The sequence below is a fragment of the Taeniopygia guttata genome, chromosome 2 (genome assembly GCF_048771995.1).
Source record: "Taeniopygia guttata chromosome 2, bTaeGut7.mat, whole genome shotgun sequence".
NCBI lineage: Eukaryota > Metazoa > Chordata > Aves > Passeriformes > Estrildidae > Taeniopygia > Taeniopygia guttata.
Genome location: NC_133026.1, coordinates 21,781,789 through 21,804,673, shown reverse-complemented (window position 1 = coordinate 21,804,673; position 22,885 = coordinate 21,781,789). Strand labels below are relative to the sequence as shown.

The window sequence follows — 22,885 nt, the reverse complement described above, 5'->3', positions numbered from 1 at the left end:
GACACTTGTCTGTCAAGATGCCTTTTATTTTGCTTCTCTTTTCAGAATTTTTTGATGAAGTTTACAATCTGATCCTGTAACGTTTGCAAAACCCTAGTTAAAAGACGTTCCTAATAAACATTCCCCACAAGGCATGAGGAATGTCTGTATCCTTCTCAGCAGTAGCTGCAAAACACATTCAGTGGTAAAGCAAAACAATTCAATTTCCGGGCTGCCAGGAACATTGCAATATCACTACCCAGAAATAATTTAAATTAAGAATGACATATACAAAAAAAATCCATTAATATTTTCTGAGAGTTTTTTAAAATTGCCTCATATGTAACCTTTCAGCCTTCTGAAAGTAGTTAATCATGACAACCATCAATTTATGCAGTGTGCTGATCCTCCTTCAGGACATGGCCAGGTGCACAGTTGGAACAGATGATGTATGAGCTTCCTGAAGCTGCAGAGTTTCTGATCACATCTCACCCAGCCTACTACTTCTGTATAAATTAACTTCCACTAAAACATGGACCAAAGGAATTAAATTTGTGTTGCAGGAAGAGAAAGCAGCTGATGGTTTTGCTCCATCTTAGTGAGTGACTGTCACCAGGAAGGACAGTGCAGTCCTGAAGCACTGAATATAAGCGTGAAATCTTTATTTATGCTTGTGACCCTTCAGAGCACTTCCCCACCACCACAAACCTGAAGATCCCAGGCTATTAATGTGTTCACTCTCACAAAAAAAGGACATGATCAGGGAGGGCTCTCCTTGTTATAATATGAGAAGCCAAGTCACAGACTGGTGATCAGATGCTTCAGGGAGCTTTTTGAAGGCCAAGGAACTCCTCAGTGTCCATACTGCACCTCAGAAGTGACCACATTTCAAACTCACACTCAAGAAATACTCTGCTTGTCTCCATGATTGAGACACCACAGCCTTTATACGAAGGGTGATGCTGCAGCATCATCTTTCTTGCCCATCGTGGTTTCCACTAAGTGAACGTGTCCCCCCATGTCAGAGCCCATCCAGCCTCCAGACAAGCACAAAAACTACAGTTTTTCCAACTACCCATCCAGCAGCACTCTCCTTCCAAACCCAGCCCACAACCACAGCTTGCTTTGGGCCATCATGACATCAGGTCTCAGCAGGTCCCATGAGCAAATGTGGCCTGGCTCAGATGCTCTAAGACATGTGAGCAAAAGGGATTCAAGGAGGCTTTGGGAAACACATCCCATGTCCTGAAGAGCTCTGCTATTTAATCACATAGTTACAACACAAGATGAGAGTGTAAATGGTTGTGTGACTACATTTAAGAAGAAATATTCTACATGAAAAAAGAAACAGCCATTTGCTGAGCCACAGATGCCACCACAGCATTAAAAACTTCAAGAGGAAGGAATTAAAATAAAGAAATGAGGAAGCACGTTTCATTGCTGCGGGACTCCTGCATAGGTCTGGGTCAGTGGCTGGAGCTGGACACCTGTGGAGGGTGGGAAGGCTGGAGCAGCACCTGTCTGTGGTGTTGGCCAGCCCTGGCTCTCCCATTGATGGAGGCAGCACTAATCAGGATAGCCAGAGAAAACAGCTCCATTAGATGCAGCCCAGAACACATACAGATACTGAGGCAACAGACTCATAAACACACCACAGCCATTAATGCATCCCTAACCTCTGCCTAAGGCATTCAACCTCTTAAAAATACAGCTGATTTGATCTGAAAGCTCCTTTTAAATGCTAGAGGCAATTGAATAGGCAAGAAAAGTTAAAAAGAAACACTGTATCTTAGAAAAAAGCTCATTGTAGAAACACTATGGCAACTCAGGGAAAAAAAGAGGGTGAAAGAATGGTGATGTATATGGAGAAAATACCACCACCACTAAAGAAAACTAAAAAAGGGACACTACACTATAATTTTACCAGCTTATTATTACTTTCTATTATCATTACAGGTTATACTTCAGGATATTTTACATCTGCATTTAATGTGAACAAATGTGCATTCACAACTAATTGAGATCCAAAACAAGCAAGAAGAAAGCACACTGATTTCAGTGTTAAACGGCCACACTTTAATGCCAGTTGGAAATTTTTTCATTTCTTTCCTCTCATTTGCATCCAGGACTTGCAGAATGCTCCTGTCCTGGGCCTCGGTTTTCCTGATGTGTGAAATGTTGATGTAAGGTTCACTTCTTTATTTTCCTGCCCAGCTCCTGTATCTTTGCTGCTTGTTTCACTGCAGAAATCAGTGAGCCTTTGGTTGCGTGCCACTGTTCTGGGAGGTGGCAGAAGAAGGGAAGGTTGCTTCAACTAACACCCCAAATCAATAGCAGCAAGGGAAGTGAAGTGGTAAAATCAGGAAATGGGGGAAGAGAGAAAAGTAGGATACCATGAACATTTCTGTGAGCCTCAACTGCGAGTGTATAGAAAGTTGGCAAGGAAACAGTAAAAGAAAAATAAGAAGTTTGTGCAGTACCTGTGGTGGTGGCTAAATGGACACCTATTCCTGATGGAAAAAGTTGACAAAGAAATGTGTGACTCTAGAGAATTGAATAAGAACAGAGATGGAAAATACACAAACACAACAGAATCTAAAATAAAATAGGGTACACAACAGGAGTATGTATAAAACAGCACAGGCAAATGCAGCAGAGGGAACAGAGAATCTGACAGATAAAAATATGGATTTGAAAAGAATAAACAATACCCACATGGAAAGCAGAAAAAGAAGAAAAAATATTTGCAAAAAACACCTGGAGTCAGGAGCATATTTTAATTTCTGATTTTTTTAAGCTCCCTGTTTGCTACTCTCATTTGAATTTTGAACTTTTTTCCCTCCATAAATTGGGGAACATATAGGAGAATTAACACTTCCACTGTGACTGACCTTCCACTGATATTCTAACTACAGATGATGCTCATGTATATTCAGGTACAGTAAGCTGTAAACAACATGAAGACTGAAAGAAAGAAGGCTGACATAGGGAAGGAGTGGCCCTCTTTCTGATAACCTAAGTATTTTTAGTTATTTCTCCTCCTGTGTCCCCCACACCTCCTTTAACATTTCTCAAATGCATATTACACGTAAGAGCTAAGTTTACTACAGGGGCTTGTTTCAGCATGCTTTAGACATCAGCAGAGGTTCAGGTATGAATACTAAACTGATATTTTTTCCAGAGGCTAACTAATATCTTGAACCTTACTGCTTACAAGAATTTAATAACTTATCAACTACCGAACTACTATGGTCTAAATATACATGCAGAATATAATATGGAGAGTAAGAACTGCAAAAGAAAAAAATATTTACAACCTTCTGAATGAAAGATTTTTCACAGGAATGATAATTAAAAATATGTTTTAAATGTTGCTCTGGTATACCTAGCCCTCTTTTTCTTTGATGATCTGCAAATGATATTTCAGAGGTAGTTCAAAAGTTGATTTAGATATCATGATAGCAGCCAAACATCTTGATTTCCTTGCAGCCTTCTTCCTTTCATTTTGCACAATTTGTGATAGAACACCTTTCATATTATAAAAAGTGAAGCTCTTCAAGAAAAGTTAATATTAAGTTGGATTCTGGCACTCTTAAGAGCAATAAGAAAGCATCTTGACAGTCTCACCATACACATACTTGTGCAATATCATCCAAGACAATAAAGGAATAAAAATGACACTCAGCTCAAAACAGATAAAATGTTAAACATGTTTCTGTGTCTATGTGCATATACAAAAATTCTACCTACAAGTTTCCTTACACATACAAAGCTGCAGCTCATAAAATCAAAGGCTTAACTTCTCTTTTCATAGTAAATGTGTTTACTTTTTTTAAGATGACCTGAAATTTATACTCTAAGGACAATGGTGATGTTTTAGAAACTAACTGTGGCCACATCATTAACCTGCCAAATTAAAACAGGTTTGTGCAGCCTACTTTCAGTAAGGTATAAATATGTATACAAAATTTCTACTACCAAGAAACATTTCAGTGTTGAGGATTTAGTGCTTTTCAGCAGGAAATTCTTCCTCTATAACTGTTTTGAAATACAGTTGTTATAAAATCATACTTCTAAAGCAGCCTCTTGTCTTCTCCTTCCAGCAGCACAGTGTCTCCAGTGTCTGTAACCACCAGAGATTCACGTGTGCTTTTTAACTAATGTCAGTGCATGTAAAGAAATTGCCACTGCTTCAAGTTTATCTACAAGTGAAATTTTTGTGTCATTGCAACCTGAACAGTTCATCTTTACAGCAGAAAAACTTGCAGCAACTGCATGCAAACTCTTACACCAAACCACAAAACATTATGCTCAATTACAAGGAGCTGAATTACTTAACAAAATACTTCTATTTACTCTATTATTTATTCTTGTTTCACTTCAGGACAGAAAAGCAAAGCAACTCCTATGTTAAAACTGCTATGCTAAAAGACTACTTCAAAAACTCATTAGTGAAAGCCACACACTGTAAGTTTACTATTATTCAGTATTTCCTCATGGAACGAAGTTCACAGTGCTACTGCCTTACAATGCTTCTCTGTTCCAAAAGGCTGTAAACACATCTGGAGAAACTTCATTCCCAAGTACTCATTGTTTTTTGAGGATCAGCTGTTGTGCAATTGATGTATCTTCAGTACTTTATGCTTGGTTATTAAAATGCTCAGATCTACCAGTTATTGGGAAATCCATCTTTTAATATCCAGGGATGCTCTGTGTGAAGTTTGTCATTTGACCTTACAGTAAACTGGCAGAAGCAAGGCCATGCCTGGAGTGCTGTGTCCAGTTCTAGGCTCCTGAGGACAAGAGAGACATGGAGCTCCTGAAGCAAGTCCAGCAGAAGGCAACAAAGATGATTAAAGGACAGGAGCATTTCTCTTTGGAGGAAAAGCTGAGAGAGCTGGGCCAGTTCAGCCTTGAGAAGAGACAATGAGAGGGGACCTCACCAGTGTCTCCAAGTATTTGAAGGGAGGGTGCCCAGAGGATGGACCAGGCTCTTGTCCAAGTTTCCAAGCAACAGGACAAGAGGCAACTGGCAGAAACTGATGCACAGAAAGTTCCACCTGAACATGAGGAAGAACTTCTTTACTGTGCAGCTGACCACACACTGGAACAGACTGTCCAGAGAGGTTATGAAGTCTCTCACTGGAGATATTCAAGAACCATGTGGACACAATCCTGTACCATGTGCTCTAGGATAACCCTGCTTTGGTAGGGTGGTTGGACAAGATGACTCACAGTGGTCCCTTTCAACCTGAACCATTCTGTGATTCTGTGAAGTGAAATTATGCTACTAAAATGTTAGTTATACTGGAATAGGTAACAAGTAGTAACAATGGCAATATCAAAGCCTACAATGCTACTCAAGAAAGTAACAGTAGAACCTAAAATATTCCACTACAAATTAACTCAATACCTAAAATAATATTTTTGCTATAATACATCCTCTTAAAAACTCCACTGCAAAATTCCATTTCACAGGCACCATGTCTTGGACAAATGTAATTTAAGATACAGTCATTACTTACTGGTTTAGTGTCACATCTAAGATGAAAGATGATCCAAAAGCATCAACCTGGAAGCTGGCTCGAGCAATGTGGGTAGACTGCAATATGGAAAAGACTGGAATTATTATTAAGTCATGGCAAAACCTTTTGTACTGGTTTGAGAATGCAGAAACAAAATATATACAGTAAGTAAAAATATGTCATTAATCAAATAAAATTGCATTGAAACAGACAAAGCAGTCTATGATAATGAATAAAAGATCTGTTTTCTGAATCTATGAGACCAATTCAAGAATTACCAATAACACAATCTGTGACTCAGAGCAGGCCCCCATCTTAACCCATCTATGCCATTGGAAACGGCTCCTCAAATTCCCATCCTGGGCAAAACCCAGCAAAGGGAAGTGAGACCTGCCCTGGCTCACATGTTCCTTACACTGACTCTGGACACAGACCAGAGAGAACAGCTGAGACAATATGGGCTTGGTCAGACCACTGTACTCTCCTGGATCTCACCAACACTGCCTGAAAGAAACTGTTCATTCACACAGACTCTCACACAGGGGATAGCAATGGGCTAAAATATAATTAGCTGTATTTTCTGTAAAGCTCTGACTCACAGCCCTCTAAAAGGTTCCCAAAACTCCAAACTCTTGAGCAGCTACTAAAACCAAAGAAAAATGGGTGGTAGAGAAACAGCTTGCTTTCTTGCTTGCTTTTCTTCTTTTCTTTACCATATATTCTCCCCAAACTAGTTCCTTTAATTCAGTCCTATAGCAGGCAAACATGGGAACACTTCATAACTCCCAACTGCCAGAAACAAGAGGGTTTTTTCTAGTAGTAGTGGAAGAAAATACTCAGCTATCCAATAGAAAGCAACACTTGTTTCTAGACTTGAAAACACCCAAGAAACGGAACAGCCATGTTATTTAACTAATTAATTAGACAAACTACTTGAAGACATTTTGGAACAGTATCAACTTTGTTGCTATTTTGTTTCCATTGAAATGCGCACATTAAGATTTGAAGCATGTAGACAGAGGACCTAAGAGGAAACGCTGAAGAGCCACTTACTACTCTAAACTATACTCCTCCAAATAAATATAATGCAGGATAGTACAACTGTAACAAATTATTTCTTGAAAACTCTGGGAAACACGGGACAGGATGGGATAATGTGAATCATCTAATTAACTCTTTCTAAAACTACTGGCAGGCTTTCAATAGGCATTGAATCCAGAAGAGCTGAGAATACCAGCTTCCTTGGAAAAGAACAGCAGCAATGAAAAGGAAAATTGAGAGAATCGTGACATTTTTGTTTATTACATCTTTTAGTTGCTCTACAGCAAAATTTTCTTGTTATGACTACATACATAAGCATAAGTATTAATAAATAAAAAAGAAAACAACATGAATACATATACACAAACAGATGAATCCTTTAAAAAACCCAGAAGTCAGAAAAGTTTCTCTTAATAGACGATGCTCAGGCTGAGGGATCTCTATAAAAATGCTTGGTTGTGTCACTACTGTGGAGATGCACGCAAAATTGCATGACAAGAAACTCTACACATTTACATTACACTTCAGAAGGATGCAGTAAAACTGGAAAGCTCCTTAGAAGGCACCTCAATAGATATAACTTAGTGTCAGCTATCCTTTTGTCTATCCCCACTACATCTAACCTGCTTTGTAACACAGGCTACCAGGTCTTTGCTAAGTGGTTCTTGTAATTTCTGGATAATTTATCATCTTTTTTGAACAAATGTACCATTTTTGACCAAATGAATATATATATATATGTATGTATGTGTGTATGTATATGTATCTATAAAGCATGAAGAAATTAAAAAGCAAATAAACAAACAAAAAATACACATACAGCTGGCATCTGCAATGACACCCACAGAATGTACAGATACCCACAGCACATATGGCACCCACATGCAGGACCATCATTTAGCTGGTTTTGGCCTGCAGTAGCTAGTGCAACCATAAATACAGCAAAAACAACCATCAACAAATTATCACATTGCCATTGTTGTTTCTTTTCCACCTCTCAGGCAGCAGAGTCTGCTTTGAATGATTTTAAAATTTCATCTTCTCTTGCTAGATGTGAATTTTCAGGCTGCTGTTCACAGGATGTGACAGGCCAAGAATTAAGTAAGGTACAAGGGACCAATGGCAGTTCTGTCATTCCCTTGTTCCACTGCAGCCCATTTGCTGACCTTAGCTAACCTTCATTCATCCACCTGCACTGCAACAACTGCATTCTGATCAAAGGAGAAATGAGAGCCCAGTTTTTTTATTCTCATCATTACATTATTAAATGCAAAGAACATTCTACAGCATTTTATTATTCCTCCTTGTTAACAACATAGCTACATATGCCATCATTTAGATCTCTATACAGAGTATAACCAAGTCTTCTATATGACCATATGCTGGTACCAGAAGAGAATTAGTGAGTAAAAAAGGATATAAAAAGCCTAGCTTGGATTTCTAAATGCACATATATTAAATGTAGCATTTGTCATCAAACTATATCCACTTCAGAGACTATCAGAGTAAAAAATATTCTATTGTTTTGGTTTGGTTTGGCTTTTAACTGCTAGGTATATTGCACAATATCGATTTGGTCTGGGAGATTTCCTCTCTTGAACACTTCTCTAAGATAAACAACTACAAGCTAATGTATTTCTAAGGTGACCCTGGACCACAGTTGTTTCCTGACAGAAACTGTTAATGTGGATTTAAGGGAGAAAATATATATGAATAAATTAATATGAAAAACATTACACAGATGTAACCACTCCCCAAGAAACATGATGCAAACAGAGAACCTTACCATTAAGTTTATGCTCAAGTGCAATCAAGTGTATTTCAAAGATATTTCAGGCCTACCAAGACATTCTAGACAAGCTGACAAACTCATCCCTTTCCAGAAATTGCATCCCTTCCTGATACATGTTTCTAAAGCACTGTCACACTGCACACTGTGGGCTGCTGCCCCATCCTGGCAATGTGTTCTCACCAACTCTCCCTTGTCAGCTCATGTGGCTAGCCAGCAAGGCAGATCAGCAGCAGAAAATTAGTCACCACTTAGAGTGGGCCTGGTTTTCATCAGACAAATAAACTGATCTAAATAAACCACAAGGTAGATGCAATAGTAACAAGTCAAAGGGGACACTCAAGAGAGAATGAAGAGGAAGACAGATTCTCCCTTTCAGCTAAAAATCTCATCTACTGTAGCAAAAAAAACTGCACCTTAAGAATTCCAGACAATGCACATTTTAGGTTAACAGTTCTTCCAAATATCTGGTTAACAATTACAAAATAAAGAAATGGATTTCAAAAAGTCTTGGGTCTACATTATCTTTAAGCACATCTACCCGCCTGCTCAGTGAAAAGGTAAAATGGCCAGGAGCTTATGTTCATGGACATACATCAATAAAAGAACCCAAAGAGAGGAAATAAGAACTTTTCCATCTACACCACCTCACTCAAGCAGAAGTAACAAGAAAAACACCCGCAAAGCCTTCTTAAAACCACAAAAGCAAGACAATAAATCACATCATTCAGTTCTCAAACCCAGGAAATTTCTCAGAAAATGTGAGGCTTTTGCAACAACCATCAGCTTGACACATCAGGGGCTGACAACTGAGTCATGAAAGGGGAGATCCTGGAGACCAGAGGATGCACTCAGTGCAGAACATGAACAAGAGCCAGGAAAGGAGAACTGAACATAATGGAAGAGCGCAATGCAATGCCTCCAACACAATCAAATGGTTCTGAAATTTTTATGTCATGCAACCAAAGAAGAAAAATGCCAATAACAGCTCTGAAATTAGCTGTTTCAGATGCAGCACTTAGTACTTAGTGGTGCATAAATTGCACTGACCTGCAAGGCCCACTACAGAAAATACTCAGCACCCCATGCATCTCATGCAACTATGCAGAGCTAACTTCTGGTAAAGACTGAAGTTTGAGCGTGTCAGTGAATGTCTGAACAGAATTAAGAGTAAATGGAGTGGAAAAGATTATTTCAAATCACTAAGCACAAAGATATTTTATCTAAAGCGAAGATTAAAAGCTTGAATTCTACAACAACAAAAGTGGTATGCAAACCTTCCTGCCAAACCAAGAGCAATGTGATTCCAATTATTTTAAATCACCTGCTCCGTGCCTCAGGGATCACTGCAGCAATAGAGGAGATGGACAACCAGTACCAAATATGGCTATTTATTACTATAAAGAAACAACAGGATAATGATGTCCCTTCGGTACTCCTGCTGGGGCTCAGCTTTCCCCAGAAGCTGGCCCCAAAGAATGAGCATCTGTGAAGGGAACACTTGTACATCAACTACAACACATTTCTGCAGATCAACATCAGTGCACTGCTCTGGAGGTGACCTTAAATATATTCCAGTGATTTTCATTTCAAATAGGGCAAATATCTTAACCACCAGTGAAACATTTACAAGCTATGCACTTTCTTGAATAATCAAACTAACAAGAATTTGAAATGGAAAAATTTAGACATTTTCTTCACATTGTGTATAATTAGCTGAGTATTGAAAGCAGCAGAGCAACATGATGACTAATATTTTTCCTCAAAACATGAGGAAAAATAATTTAAAATGTGTTGTGATGCAATGTGCAATTCCTCATAACACGTTTCTTCCTTGAGAAGTAGCCTTAATAAAGCACTTGGATGCTTTTTAATAAGTTTTGCTGGAAGAGATTACAAAAATTTCTGTCAAAAAGGAACATTCTCGTAAAAAAAAATTCAGGAGAAAATCCTATTTATATGTTTGTCCTTTGATGTAAAAAAATTCTATTTACCACTATATATAGCATTGTAGTTTCTAATTAAAAGATTCTTATCAATTTTGTAGACTTGAAAGAAAGGCATCAAGAGAATCTAGAGATAAAATAACACAGGATGTTACAGGAAGAAAAAACTTTAAAAGTGTGCTTCAGAGCTTGTAAGAAAAATGAGATTTTATAGCAAACATTTCATGAGTCAGTCACATTTACAAAATAATAGATTCCTTAGATATTAATTTAATTTCCCCCAAATTTAATAGAATAGAAACCTGAGCTTCTTGACCGTCAACAAGCTTAAGTTTGTATGAAATAACATAAGTTATCTTAAGTTCAGTAAGAACACAGAGAAGCCAATGGGAAATCAAAATAAATATATTTATGAAATTAAATGAAAAATACACTAAAAAATTAAGTAGATTTACCTACATTTACTGTTTTGAAAATAATCATTACAAGTAAAGTTATGCTAGAGTAGAAAAATACAGTGTCAATTAGCACTCTATAATAGGACGCATAAAATTTACACACTCTAAAAAGACAATTTTCAGCCTCAGTTTTGTTCTAATAAATATTGTTCCTTTATGTAAAATAGAAAATCTCTTCAAAAATTACATTTTCACATGTACTGGGAAGAAAAAAAAAAATTAAAACTTTGCTAAGAGACAAGAATTGGAAATAAGCCTAGGTCTAATATTTAAAATATGTATCCCAAGTCAAAGAATCTTCTTTCAAAAATATACAATAAAATAGAACTGCAACATTATTTCCTCAGGTCTTCTCTATTGCCATTTGGAAATATCTAACCTTAATCAAAAGTTCAGGATCACTGAACTGGATTCACATCATAGCATATTAAACAACTGCAAAATGTCTTTTTTATTTTCCCTAGCATTCTCTTAATATTTATAGGCACTCATTTACTGTATTAATGATCAATATTTGACATTCTTCATGCAAGCTCTCTGTTTTTATCCAATGCATGAATCTAAATATCTTTGGGGCATTTGGTGGGGTGGAGTTTATTTAATGAAGAAACTGCAGAATAGGATCGTGGTTTGCTGAAAACATTTTTACAACTACCTCTTTGGGGCACATTTAGTAAATCAGCTATTTATTCTGAGGAAAAGCTAGAAATAAGACTATATTTTAATAGATGCATGTTCATTTTTAAGTTCTGGATCACACATCTGTTCTCCATGCCAAGTGAGGGTGGAGCACAGGGAGAGTTAAACACCATCAGCTAGAGTGTAGTGTCAAGGCCCAGTCCTTGTGGTCTTAAACATGACCTAAAATAGCTTTTCTCCATATAAACATCATCGTATCAATGGACTCAAACTCAGAAGCAAGAACCACTTGTACCTCTAAAATGTTAGTAATTAGTCTTACCAGTAGGAAAAAAAAATCAAAACAAACCCCCCTATTTTGTTTATTTGTGTATTTGAGCACATACACTGTTTGAATTTACTCAATATAGATGGGGGAAGAGCACAAAGGAAAAAAGCCCTGAGCACAAATGGATGCAAGATGTGACACAGGTGTCACTGCTGCAGTCAGGGCCTGGGTAGCTGCATGGATCCTTCTGAGGACCCCTGAAAGTTTATCTTCCTGCTCTCCTGCCTCACCTCCACTTCATCATTCTTGAAAATTCACCCAAAGTTAAATGTTATCTGGAACAATGAAGACAGGAATTGGGCTGCCACTGCCAGCAAATTTAGCACAAGCTACCATTTGATCTCACACATCTAATAGCACAAATTTGAGCAACTGAATGGACAAGATGCTGCTTCCCAAGAGGTAATCTAACACTTGTTTCCAGCACCAGTAAAGCCCTGTGGCACCAGATCTCATACTCATTGTGCTTTTAAATGTAGAGGATAATGTCAATTTGATTCTGAAATTTTGTTTATAAGTTTTGATTTCCTATGAGACTAATTACTACAAGTCTTCAAATCACTGTGAAAGGAAGAACTGCAAGAACTTTTGGGAAGTCTTTTTTTTTCCCTTTTTCTGAAAGGGAAGTAGCAAGAATTCATGTGTAAAAGGTTACATCCAACTACAGTGCCAGAGGTTTTAAATATATCACTACTGGGGCAAAACCAAAAAACTGGTGACTGCTCAATCTCATGTTTTTAAAATGCACTCAAAAAGGTTCTTCATCAAATGCTAATGGCCAGGGGAAATATGATTAAATAGGTTGTTATAGCTGTGATTAATCGAGTACAGGGTTACATACAGAAAACAAAGAAAAGTCATGAATGAAAATTTGAAAAGTTCAGAATCTTTTCCTGCCATAATTCACATAAAACTTTGATGACCATTGAAGATCACACTCCTTAAACTAAGACAGGGAGCAGAGCAAACAAAGACTCACCCTGTGACCCAGAAACACCAGTTTCCATTGCTCCCCACAGTGACTGTAGTTTTCAGAAAGCCAGATCTAACAGGAAAAGCAATCTACTGGCATGCCTAGGAGTCAGAAAAAATACTACAGCAGCGGTAGTGCAACGTGTTCCATCTGTATCACTCAGCAGCCCAGGACCTGGCGCAGTCAGAGGGGGAGACTACTTTGTGAAGAAACATGAGATGAGAGGGAAAGGACTCCAACAAGGACAATCTATCCTCAGTAAAATACCCGTCTCCCTGGCAGTTTCAAGTGGGCAGAACCCAAAGGAGATGTGGCTTGTGCACAGCTGCGGCGTGAGAGGCAAACAACCCGCACATCGCCCATCTGCAGGGGACAGGACAAAACAAGGGCAGCAACGCACGCGCCGTGGGCAGCCCTTGAGCATGAACCCATCTGCATCTCTGTGTCATCCTTCTGGAGAAAGGACTATTGTCCAAGAATACCATTTAGGCAAGAAGGAAAACTCAACGGATCCAACAGACAGGAGGAATGAAGGCATTTCCTTTGCTGAAGCAGATGGCGCCTTGAGGTCATTTTTAGCAACATGTTTTCCAAGCTCTGAAAGGAATCAATAACTTTTAAAGGCCCCCTTTTCAGCATCTCCTGTAGTCTTCAGAAATGAAGAAACAGAGCTCCACTATGAGAGAAATCCACAAAAACCCTCCATTAAGCTGCCTTTACATTACAAATAAAGCATTAAAACACAGTAAAAATAATCCACACTAATTTTGCTCCTTTATACCAGTATCAGTGACCAAACCTTTTTTCAGCAACACGGTAACATATTCCAAACATTTTCAATTGGTTTTACATTTAGTTTACATACAAATGAAAGCTTACCACCAAAAGATTAGTTCTGCCCACTGGAAGTAACAAGCACTCTTTGACACCTAAAGCTTACCAACTTGGTTAGCTTCTCCCAGGAATGGACTGGGCACTGACAGAAAGTCTACCAACATCCCGTCAGTATTACAGGCTAACAAAAGCTTGAAAAACTTGCAGACTCTCAGGCATGCCAATACATTGCTCAATCAATTCCACAGATAATACTTCTTAAATATGACTCACCCTCTACATTCAAGTATCAAAGTCCTGCTTCAAGTTGAAAAGTGCAAGAAAAGCAAATTTCAAAACTCCTTTTCCCCTTGATACAGTCTAAGAAACCAAAATGAATCAACATTCTCACTGTATATATTTTCTGAAACAACTGATGGATGGATTTTTTTTTTTTTCATTCCCACAGAATTGCAGGAGTTGAAATACTCAAAGGAGACATTTCTGGAACACAGTGTATTCCTACATACTGCTACTCTTCTGGGCAATTTTTGAGCTGTAAGTCAAGGCTCTAACCTCCACATTCCTCCACATCACACTTTCATTAGAAGGCATTTACCCACACAAATTTTTATAAACTTTATATTAATTCTACTTTCTGGAGTACCCTTTTCTAAAGCGTGTCCTTTGCTACAATTCTCTGGTCTGCTAACATCCATTTCACTTAAAAACAAGGAAGAAAGAGAGACTTGAGAGTGAATTTAGCACAGAGCTGGTCAAATTACCAGATGTATCACCAAATTTCATTGTCTGGGGGCAAATGCACAGCAACAATGATGTGCTTTTAAGTTACTTTAACTGTAAGATAATTTCTGTCAAAAACTGGATAAAAATCCAAATTTCAAGGTGGACTCCTAGTGACTCAACAGTTAAAACAGCTCTACATCATTTGCCACTTTCTGTGATTTCTCCATAATTCTTCAATTTCAGATGACACTGACTTTCCACTTGAACTTATCCAACCAGCCAAGCGCCATCATGGCAGTGCATGCCACAACCTGGCAGAACACAGCCTGACCATGTGTACGTGCACTTCAGCCACCTTTCTGTTCAGCTTAACAATAAAGTTTCTGGGAAAAACACATAATCCTTCCTTCACACAGTCTTCCCACTAAAGTATTAAAAGCTTGCACAGATGGAATCTTCAGTGTCCGAAGCTCTCATCTGCACAGAACATGCTTCCATCTGAGAGAGTGATGCTGTTCCACATCCACGCTTGGCTGCGGCTCAGCACAGCTGCCACTGCACAGTTCACCCCTGCAGCAATGATTTCTCCTCTGCAGATTAATGCAACTATTGCAGTGGCTCCAGAAGAGCATTACCAGGGAACATCTGCAGCTACAAAGATCTAAATTTCATGCGGCAGATCTCTGCGATCCTGTATGTGCTCCAAAAGACATCTCCACAGAAAAGTGTATCCATACACTATCCAGGAGACCACTGGCAAGCCAAAGGAAAGAAAGTAACCAGAGGGGCATTGAACGTTTTCTTGTCTGAAAGTTTTCCACAGACAATTATAGCAAATTTGGCATTGTTTAAAATTAATTACATAAGTCAAAACTAGTGAACAGGAAGACAGGATAGGAGTCACGGTAGTTTTTGGAGACACTGAATACAGCGGTTTTGGTTAACACGCAAGAAACAATTACAATATTTCTAGAAAAAACAATACTGAAAAAATATTATCTAGTGATGAAAACACTGAACCATGTCAGTAGATGAAGAGAAAGATAGATTGCATAGGAAGATACCAAAATCCTGTGTCCAGTCTTGATCCTCTCACAGTATTGGATTTTACCCTCTACATCCACAGTTATGCAGACTGAGAGAATATACATGGGCCTGGGCTGGAAACTAAATCATCTGACATGTGAGCTACTGCCCATGGAGCAGAAGAGCAGTCTGCTTGGGAGAGGCAGCCTTGGCTGAAACCCATGGGAGTGGAAGACAAGGATCCTCGTCTTCCATCCTCTCCAGGGGAGAAACACGGCGGAAGGCAGCCACAAGTGGAAGGACTACAAACCTCAGCAGAGCTAATTGGAGAGAGAAAAGCACTGAGCCAGTGGAATGACCCACAATTTACAGACCTGCACCTTATAAGGCTTTTGAAGGTTTTATACAGTTTGATTGACCTTTAAGCAGTGTTTGACAGGATAACTGTGATAATGTTTTCATAAGCAGAGCCCTAAAAAAGTTGTTCATTTTGAGTCACTTAAAGACTGGTATGATTATTAGGAAAACTACAAAAGGGATCTGGACTACCAGAAGGACTACCATGACCTTTTAACATATAAGTCCATAATGCTCTTGTGGGAAACATTTCAGAGTGAATCTTAACTTCACACATAGTTCCTCCAGAATATGGATAAATCTCACCATAGTTTATCATGACACTACTCAGGACGCAACACACTTCTACACTCTGCATGTGTTATAGCTGATCAGCCACTGTTGGAGTCCCAAAACAGGTACACAGTGAAACTCTGGCAGAAAGAATACTCAGTGTGATCCTGCACTCAGAGGCACTGACACAGACCAGGAGTGAACACAGATACATTCCTCAGCAGAGCTGGAAAGCACTCCTTTGTCACACTTTGCAGTCACTACACTAATCATGGCAACAAGCAAATGTTGGGAAAATACTTTCTATACAAATTGTTATATCTGAGCCTTTATGATCCTTTTTGGCTGTATATAAGCCTGTTTTATAAGGCTAAGCCATTGCTTTAGGAATTATCTCTCTTTTCCAGTCTGCTACGGCACAAACATGAGAAGATGACACAAAACAACATGAACTCTGAAGCAGTAGCTACCAGAGATTTTTTTTTGGACTTATACATTTACTGTCATAACAAATCTCATTATCAAGCAGGGGAAGACTTTTCCTGATACGAGCTTGCAAAGAAGGATGAATTAGGGATTTGAAATATTCTTTGTCTATAAAATACCAAAATACACTTTGAGTACTTTATAAAAAGGTGTACGTGAAAATGCCTCCTACATCAGAAATCAAAGGACAACCTCAATGCCCTTAAATCATTCAACACACAACCTATAGCAAAGTTTAGCTTTCAGCAGTTTTTTCCTCTTCAGGAAGACAAGACCTTCAAGAGTATGACTATTTTAACCATTCACATATTCATAAAAATATTGCCATGTTGGTGAAGCATCTTGTTGCAGAACTGCATACACTGAATATGCTGTAAAATATCACATTTTGCCTAATGCCTTGCAAACCTTAAGAGACAACAAGGCAGGAAGAAAATCAAATTCAGCAATAAACCAAATGCATGTTATTACCATGTATAACCCCTTTCCCAGTTTAGCCTCCTTCCCTTTGGTCTTATGTTAGGATGATCAAAAAATGTGCCTGTTTCTTCAAGAGACAGAAATAATTTGATTAAGTGGGCATAAAAGAATTTTTTAATCAAGCAATATCTCATGACACTTCTCTCTTCCAGCAGTCATCATCCTTCAGACCCAAACTCTAGAGATATTTTATAAGCCACTCAACAGCCAGAGCTCTTTTTTTTTTTTTTTTTTTTAAATACTATTCGTTGGAACTACCCAACACAGTAACTCACAATACCAACAGAAATTGAGAGCACCGGAACAGAAAGCAAGAGTCAGCAATTTCAGAAGCACCTGCAAAGAAGTGGGATATCCTGTTCAAAGACTAGGGTGAGATGACAAGAAATCAGAGAATCCAATAGCAAAGACTAGGCAACATTCAAATAACTAATGAAAATTTCAAATCCAAGAGCAAGCAGAGCTAAGTAAACTCAGCATGACAGAGCAAAGCTGCTCTGAAACTCATTATTAGCAATAAGAAATCATTTAAGAAATCTGCAAGCCGTGAATCCAAATAGGTGTACGTAATTGTATAATTTGGTTACAAAAATGCAGACTGCAGAAGACAACTAAGTTCTTTACTGAAAATTACTGACTCTGGACTACAAACAACATGCACTTCTGTCTCCAGATGTAGCTCAGTCCTGGAGCCCCTTCATGCCAGGCTCCCTACAACCAGGTCATCCCTTTTACTCTCTTTGAAAGAATCCAGTGTATCTTCATTACAACGGGCAATGAGCAAGTGAAAAACAGCTTGAGAAACTGAAATTGCTATATCATGGATGTCCTGCACAATCAGCAGAGATGAGTGAATCTCTGTCCATAGCAGGTCAGAACCTTGCTCCCACTGAAAATCATAGCAAATCTCACAAATTTCCATGTAAATACTTAATTTTGATACTTAGATGTATCAAAAATGGATAATAATAATACAGGCAGTGGGGAGGGACACTTACACATTCCCACATCCTAACAAAGAATATGCCTGCACAGTACTGGCTAAAGGAAAATATTACGAACCTTGTGGTTTCTCATGTGTTTCTTACAATACCAAAATATGGCTTAAGGCACGGAGTTAAAAGGTCCTTAAAAATGTCCAAGTCCTTCTTTTAAACACAAAAATAGTAGATTAGCCTTCACTCAATGTCCCTGACATAGAGGACTCTCATCTTCTAATACACTTATTTATGCAACAGTAAATTAGGTGCCCATTGCTAAGATCCTGGATTGCATAAATGATAATACAATATTAGTGTACTTTTAGCTGTATCTTATCTTGATTATTCTATACAATAAGTGCTGTGCAGCTACTAACAGGCGCCCTTTGAGGAACAGCGAAATTGAAATACAGGAGTGTCACAGATACCAGTAATGACTCTATGCTGAAATGGAATTAAAATTAAAAACCCAAAGTCACGTGAATTCTCCAATGTCCGCTATACATTGTACATTAAGACATTAATGACATGAAGATGTAATAGCCTACATTTGCCTTGTGCTGTGTTCTGAGGTTCAGCAATCCTGGACAACTACAATTGTGAGCACATTAATTATGTTTTTTAAGCAATTACATTCCTGGTTTCTAGGATGAGTAAATAGACTATTTCCTTTACTATTTAATAGTAAAGCATGCAGGTATAGAAGTCACTCGACTCTGATGGCAATGGCCCAAAAACCCCAAAACAAACAAAACAAAGGAAGTTGCTAGAGAAAAATCTCAACAAATGCTGAAAACAAGCCATTACTTTTTAGAAATCTGCCATTCATCACATCTAAGTCACTTCTGCCCTCAATTATCTCCTTTCCCCTCCTTTATTCATATTATCCTCTGGCTGAACTCCATCATAAGCCTGATCTGCAAAGGCCACGCTTTTCTTCTGCATTCCTCTGCATGATCATCTTCATTTGCCTTTGTGCAGTTCTGAACTCAGGCTTGCATCCTTCTTGTTCAACTTCTGCCCTTCCTGCAGCTAAAGCTTTCATCCAGGAATTAAGGAATCCAATCCGATTTAATGCAACTTCCTTCTCTCCAGCTTATCTCTCTCTTCCCCCCACCCCCCAACTTTTATCTTTATCCGATTCAAAACACAACTACATTGTTTTATATAATTCAACTACAGCCTTGTTGGCTAGTCCTCTGAATGCACCTTCCCATTCAGGTATCTTTGTTTTTCTAGCCATGGTTGCTAGTCCTTCACTCACCAGGGATTCTTCTTGAATGCTTTTACCTCCTCAAAGAAGCATGCTCCCTTAACTAATCCAGAAGGCTGTTAGCTTTGGTTTGAAATCTCTATTCAAGACCAGCTTTTTAAACTGTCAAATACAGCTGTTCAAAGACTATTAGCAATGGACAGAACATGGAGACAGTAAGAGTGTATTTAATCATGAAACAATCAAATATATATGGAAATGTTATTGATGAGGAGGACACCTCTGTTCCCCTACTCTTTATATGCCACTGACTGTTAACTCTTCAGGGCAGGCATGGGTGTCTCTTCATGTACAAGCAGAATCCAGCATCTTTATACTTCATGTGCCATTCACTAGACACCCAAAAGCACCACAGAAGTTCATTCTGTGAAGTTAGTCCATAACTTTGATAAGCATCTTCCTAAATGCAGCTCCTACACAACTCCAGCTAAGCAAAGTCAGCCACGCTGCTGGTCCATTACCGGCGAGCTGACTCAGATTCCTGGGCAAGGGATGCAATATCCTGCAATTAGGATGTAACCATGCTCTGTGCCAGAATCACATAAAGTCTCTTCTGCTTCACTCGGTTCGGCCTGCTTGGCATTTTTTTTTGTCCAAAGCACTGTCAGCTACTGTATCCTTCCATGAATAACAACCATCAGATACCAGGGAAGAGGTTGGGAATATTTTAAGCAGCAGCAGGGAAACTTCTTGATCAGGAAGAAAAGTTGTAGTAGCTTTCACATTTACAGCAGAGCTTTTACACATTAACATTGGTTTACTGTGGAAGTTGTTGTGAAATAAACATATTTAACCCTTTTCAAACCATCCATGTTACCATTAACTTAAGTAGATCAGGATGACTTGAAAATTTTATGAGTGATTTGGTGAATAAAAGCTGAGACATTCAGAAGAACAAAACCCATTAATTAGAAGTTTGTTCTGTAAGATCAGTATTTTAAGCCTAATATTAATGCTAAATGCAACCACTACTAAGTTTAAAACAGACATATCACAAAGTGTTTGAACTTGTGACTTTTTGAAGGTCTTCAAAGAATCCTGAAACTCTGAAAGGAGTTGTTTTTTCTTCTTTGAACAAAGCATTATGAACTTTGAGAACAGTATTTTATTGTACCATAAATACGGTCTTCATATCTGAAAAATCTTTATGTAGAGTAAGTTACATTCAGAGGCAAATACATATACTATGAAGAGCTTGTTTATTACTTAACGAAACAAAGGGAATGCAAGATGACCGTTCTTAAACTTCATGGATTATAAAAAAAGAAATATGAGACAATTTTTCACGTATTTTGTTTCTTAAACACACAGTAGTCAATTAGAAAAAGAGGAAACAGAGGCCTGCAACTCATCTTGTATGTCAGCAGTCACCTCAAATGCTCAGATTTTATGTTCTATGTCTATAACTATGTACTCAATGTTTCTTTCCTTCAGATGTAACAGCCACGTGCCACCTCAAACAAAAGGGGTCAAGATGAAAATTACTGTATTGTAATACAAAATTAGGTTGTTAAAAGTTATAAGGATTTGGCTTCATACAACCAAAACATGTTCTTTAACACAAACAGAGCCAGAGTAATGGTTGGACTAGATGATCTTAGAGGTCTCTCCCACCATTAATGACTCTATGACTCTATGGAATTTGAAAATATACCCCGAGTTGGGTAGCAGGCAATACGTAGCGTGTTTAGCTCACATGTTACATTTCAAGTAATTCCCTTCCGATATACAATTTCTATTTTTAAAAACACATCCGAGTCCACAGAACCCAAACCCACCCTGCCCACGCTGCAGCCAGAAGCCGAAATTAAGCCGCAGCCCCGCTGTCGCAAAGGCAGCGCAACTTTCATTTTGGTGCCCCGGCCGCCGCAGGCAGGGGGCTGTGCCCGCCGGGCCCCGCTGCCGCCCGAGGAGGGCATTAACACGCACGGGGACCATCTTCACTGATTCCAGCGCCCTTGCACAGCGCCGGCGCTCCCCGCGCTGCTGCGGGAAACCGAGCCGCGCGTCGGGCCGAGCATCGCTTCGCACCGAGCGTACCCCCGGCGGTGCCACCACCCCGGGCGGAGGGTGCGGGAGGCTCCGCGCCGTGGGCCCGTTTGCGGGGCCGCTCCCCCCGCCCGGCGCTTACCTGTGCCCGCGCCGCCTCGCTCCGCACCCGCGTGCTCAGCGCCGGCCAGCGCGCCCCGCCGCCGCCCTCGCCGGAGACCAGCCGCAGGGGCCTGATGCTCTCTCGCTCCGCGAAGGGGCTCTCGCCCCGCCGCCCCGCTGCCGCTGCCGCCGGCCCGGCGCCTCCTGCGCAGGGGAGAGGCACTGTCACCCGGCTGCGCCCTCGCCCCCGGCGCGCAGGCTGCAGCGGGGGCTCCGTTTCCATGGGGCTCCGCAGCAGCCTCGGCGCAGCGTCCCCCCCCTCCCCGCCGCCCCCGCCACTCACCTGCGGCCGCTGCCAGGGCGCCGAGCGCCAGGCAGAGGAGGCAGGCGGCAGCCCGCATGGCGCTGCCCGCCGCCCCGCTCGCCGCCGAGCGCCGCCGGCTCCGCGCCTGCACGGGCGGGGGGGCTGCGGGGCCGCGGCTGCCGCGGGGCCGGGGCTGCCGAGCTCCGCCCCGCCGCCGCGCCGAGCCCCCTGCCAGCGAAGGAGATGGCGAGAGACGGCGAGGCTCCCCGCGGAGCCCGCTCGGAAGAGGGAAGTGCTGGGAAATGTAGTCGCTCGCCAGGACGCGAGGGAGCGGGGCGAGACCGGAGGGGAAGCCCCGGAGCCCTGGCAGCGCCGCAGGGATTCTGCAGTCGCCCCCGCCCCGAAGGGCCGCCCCGGTACCGCACCGCTCCGGGGCTGAGAGAGCCCCCGCCGCAAAACTTGCCGTCACTGACAGCTGCGGGTGAGGGCGGCGGCTCTCTGGGGGGGCAGCCGGGGCGTTTTCCCTCCCTCCCTGCCCATACCGCCGTCAGCCCCGCTCTCCTCCTTTACGTGCTCATTTTCTGAGCAAACCTTCATTTCCTTCTCTATGACATTTTTTGTTCCCTTCTTAAATTTCTGCTCTCTCCTCGCTCTTTTAACAACGAGAGTAGGAAAGGATTACAAGGCAGAATCGTTCCTTTCACGTTACAGCATGCTCTCCTGGACTAAGCAAGGGGCCGAGGTGTCAAGGAGTCCCCACGATATCCATTCCCTGAAACGCGAGAATAATTCTCCCTCAGCGGAGGGATTGGCTGCATCTGCAACCCAATTCTACACTCCCACCTACCGGGAAGCCGGGAGCAGCGGTGCTGCCTTTCAGCACGGTGTATCTCCCCTTCCCTAACTACATTTCTTTAGGAAGATGGGACAAGAGTGGCGGTCGCCTGAAGCACCTCTCCTCGCCGTTTTCGGAAGGGTCGATAGAAAGGACGGCCATGCACGCAGCTGAGGTGAGCGGAGGGAGGAGGAAGGACCTCAGGGCAGCGGCAGCTGTAGCTCGCTACCGATCCAGGCAAGGGAATACGAAGTCTGACTACCCACTGCAAGGCTTGTACCAGTTGTAAACATATAATAAAGGAGGAGGTGGCATCACAGATAATGCCACTGAAAGCTGCTGCTCACTGTAGTCTCAAAGATTAAAAGAACAAACAAACAAACAAAATATCTTAAAACCATGATGCAGATCAATTTTAATTGCACTGCCTGCACCGACAGCAGCCAGGACACCTGGCACCTCCATTTCTGCTCTTAGGAGCGTTTCCACCCGCCGGGCTGCCTTCTGCCTTCTAGGGCTCCCCAGGGAAGGACCGGGATCCG

The 22,885-nt window shown here is 40.8% G+C and overlaps 1 protein-coding gene across 13 annotated transcripts in view; it reads right to left on the bottom strand.

Annotated features, from left to right (window-relative positions):
• Positions 1 to 21,779, bottom strand: part of ADAM22 (ADAM metallopeptidase domain 22) — a 134,936-nt gene extending 113,157 nt beyond the window's left edge. For all 13 annotated transcript variants that reach the window (XM_072925504.1, XM_072925505.1, XM_072925506.1 and 10 more), the window contains exons 1-3: positions 21,548 to 21,779; positions 21,245 to 21,408; positions 5,505 to 5,581 (exon numbers count right to left, since the gene is read on the bottom strand). In XM_072925504.1, the coding sequence (XP_072781605.1) occupies positions 5,505 to 5,581; positions 21,245 to 21,408; positions 21,548 to 21,605 (299 nt within the window). In that variant the 5' untranslated portion in view covers positions 21,606 to 21,779. The remainder of the gene's footprint in view (positions 1 to 5,504; positions 5,582 to 21,244; positions 21,409 to 21,547) is intronic.
• Between the last annotated feature and the right edge of the window lie 1,106 nt (positions 21,780 to 22,885).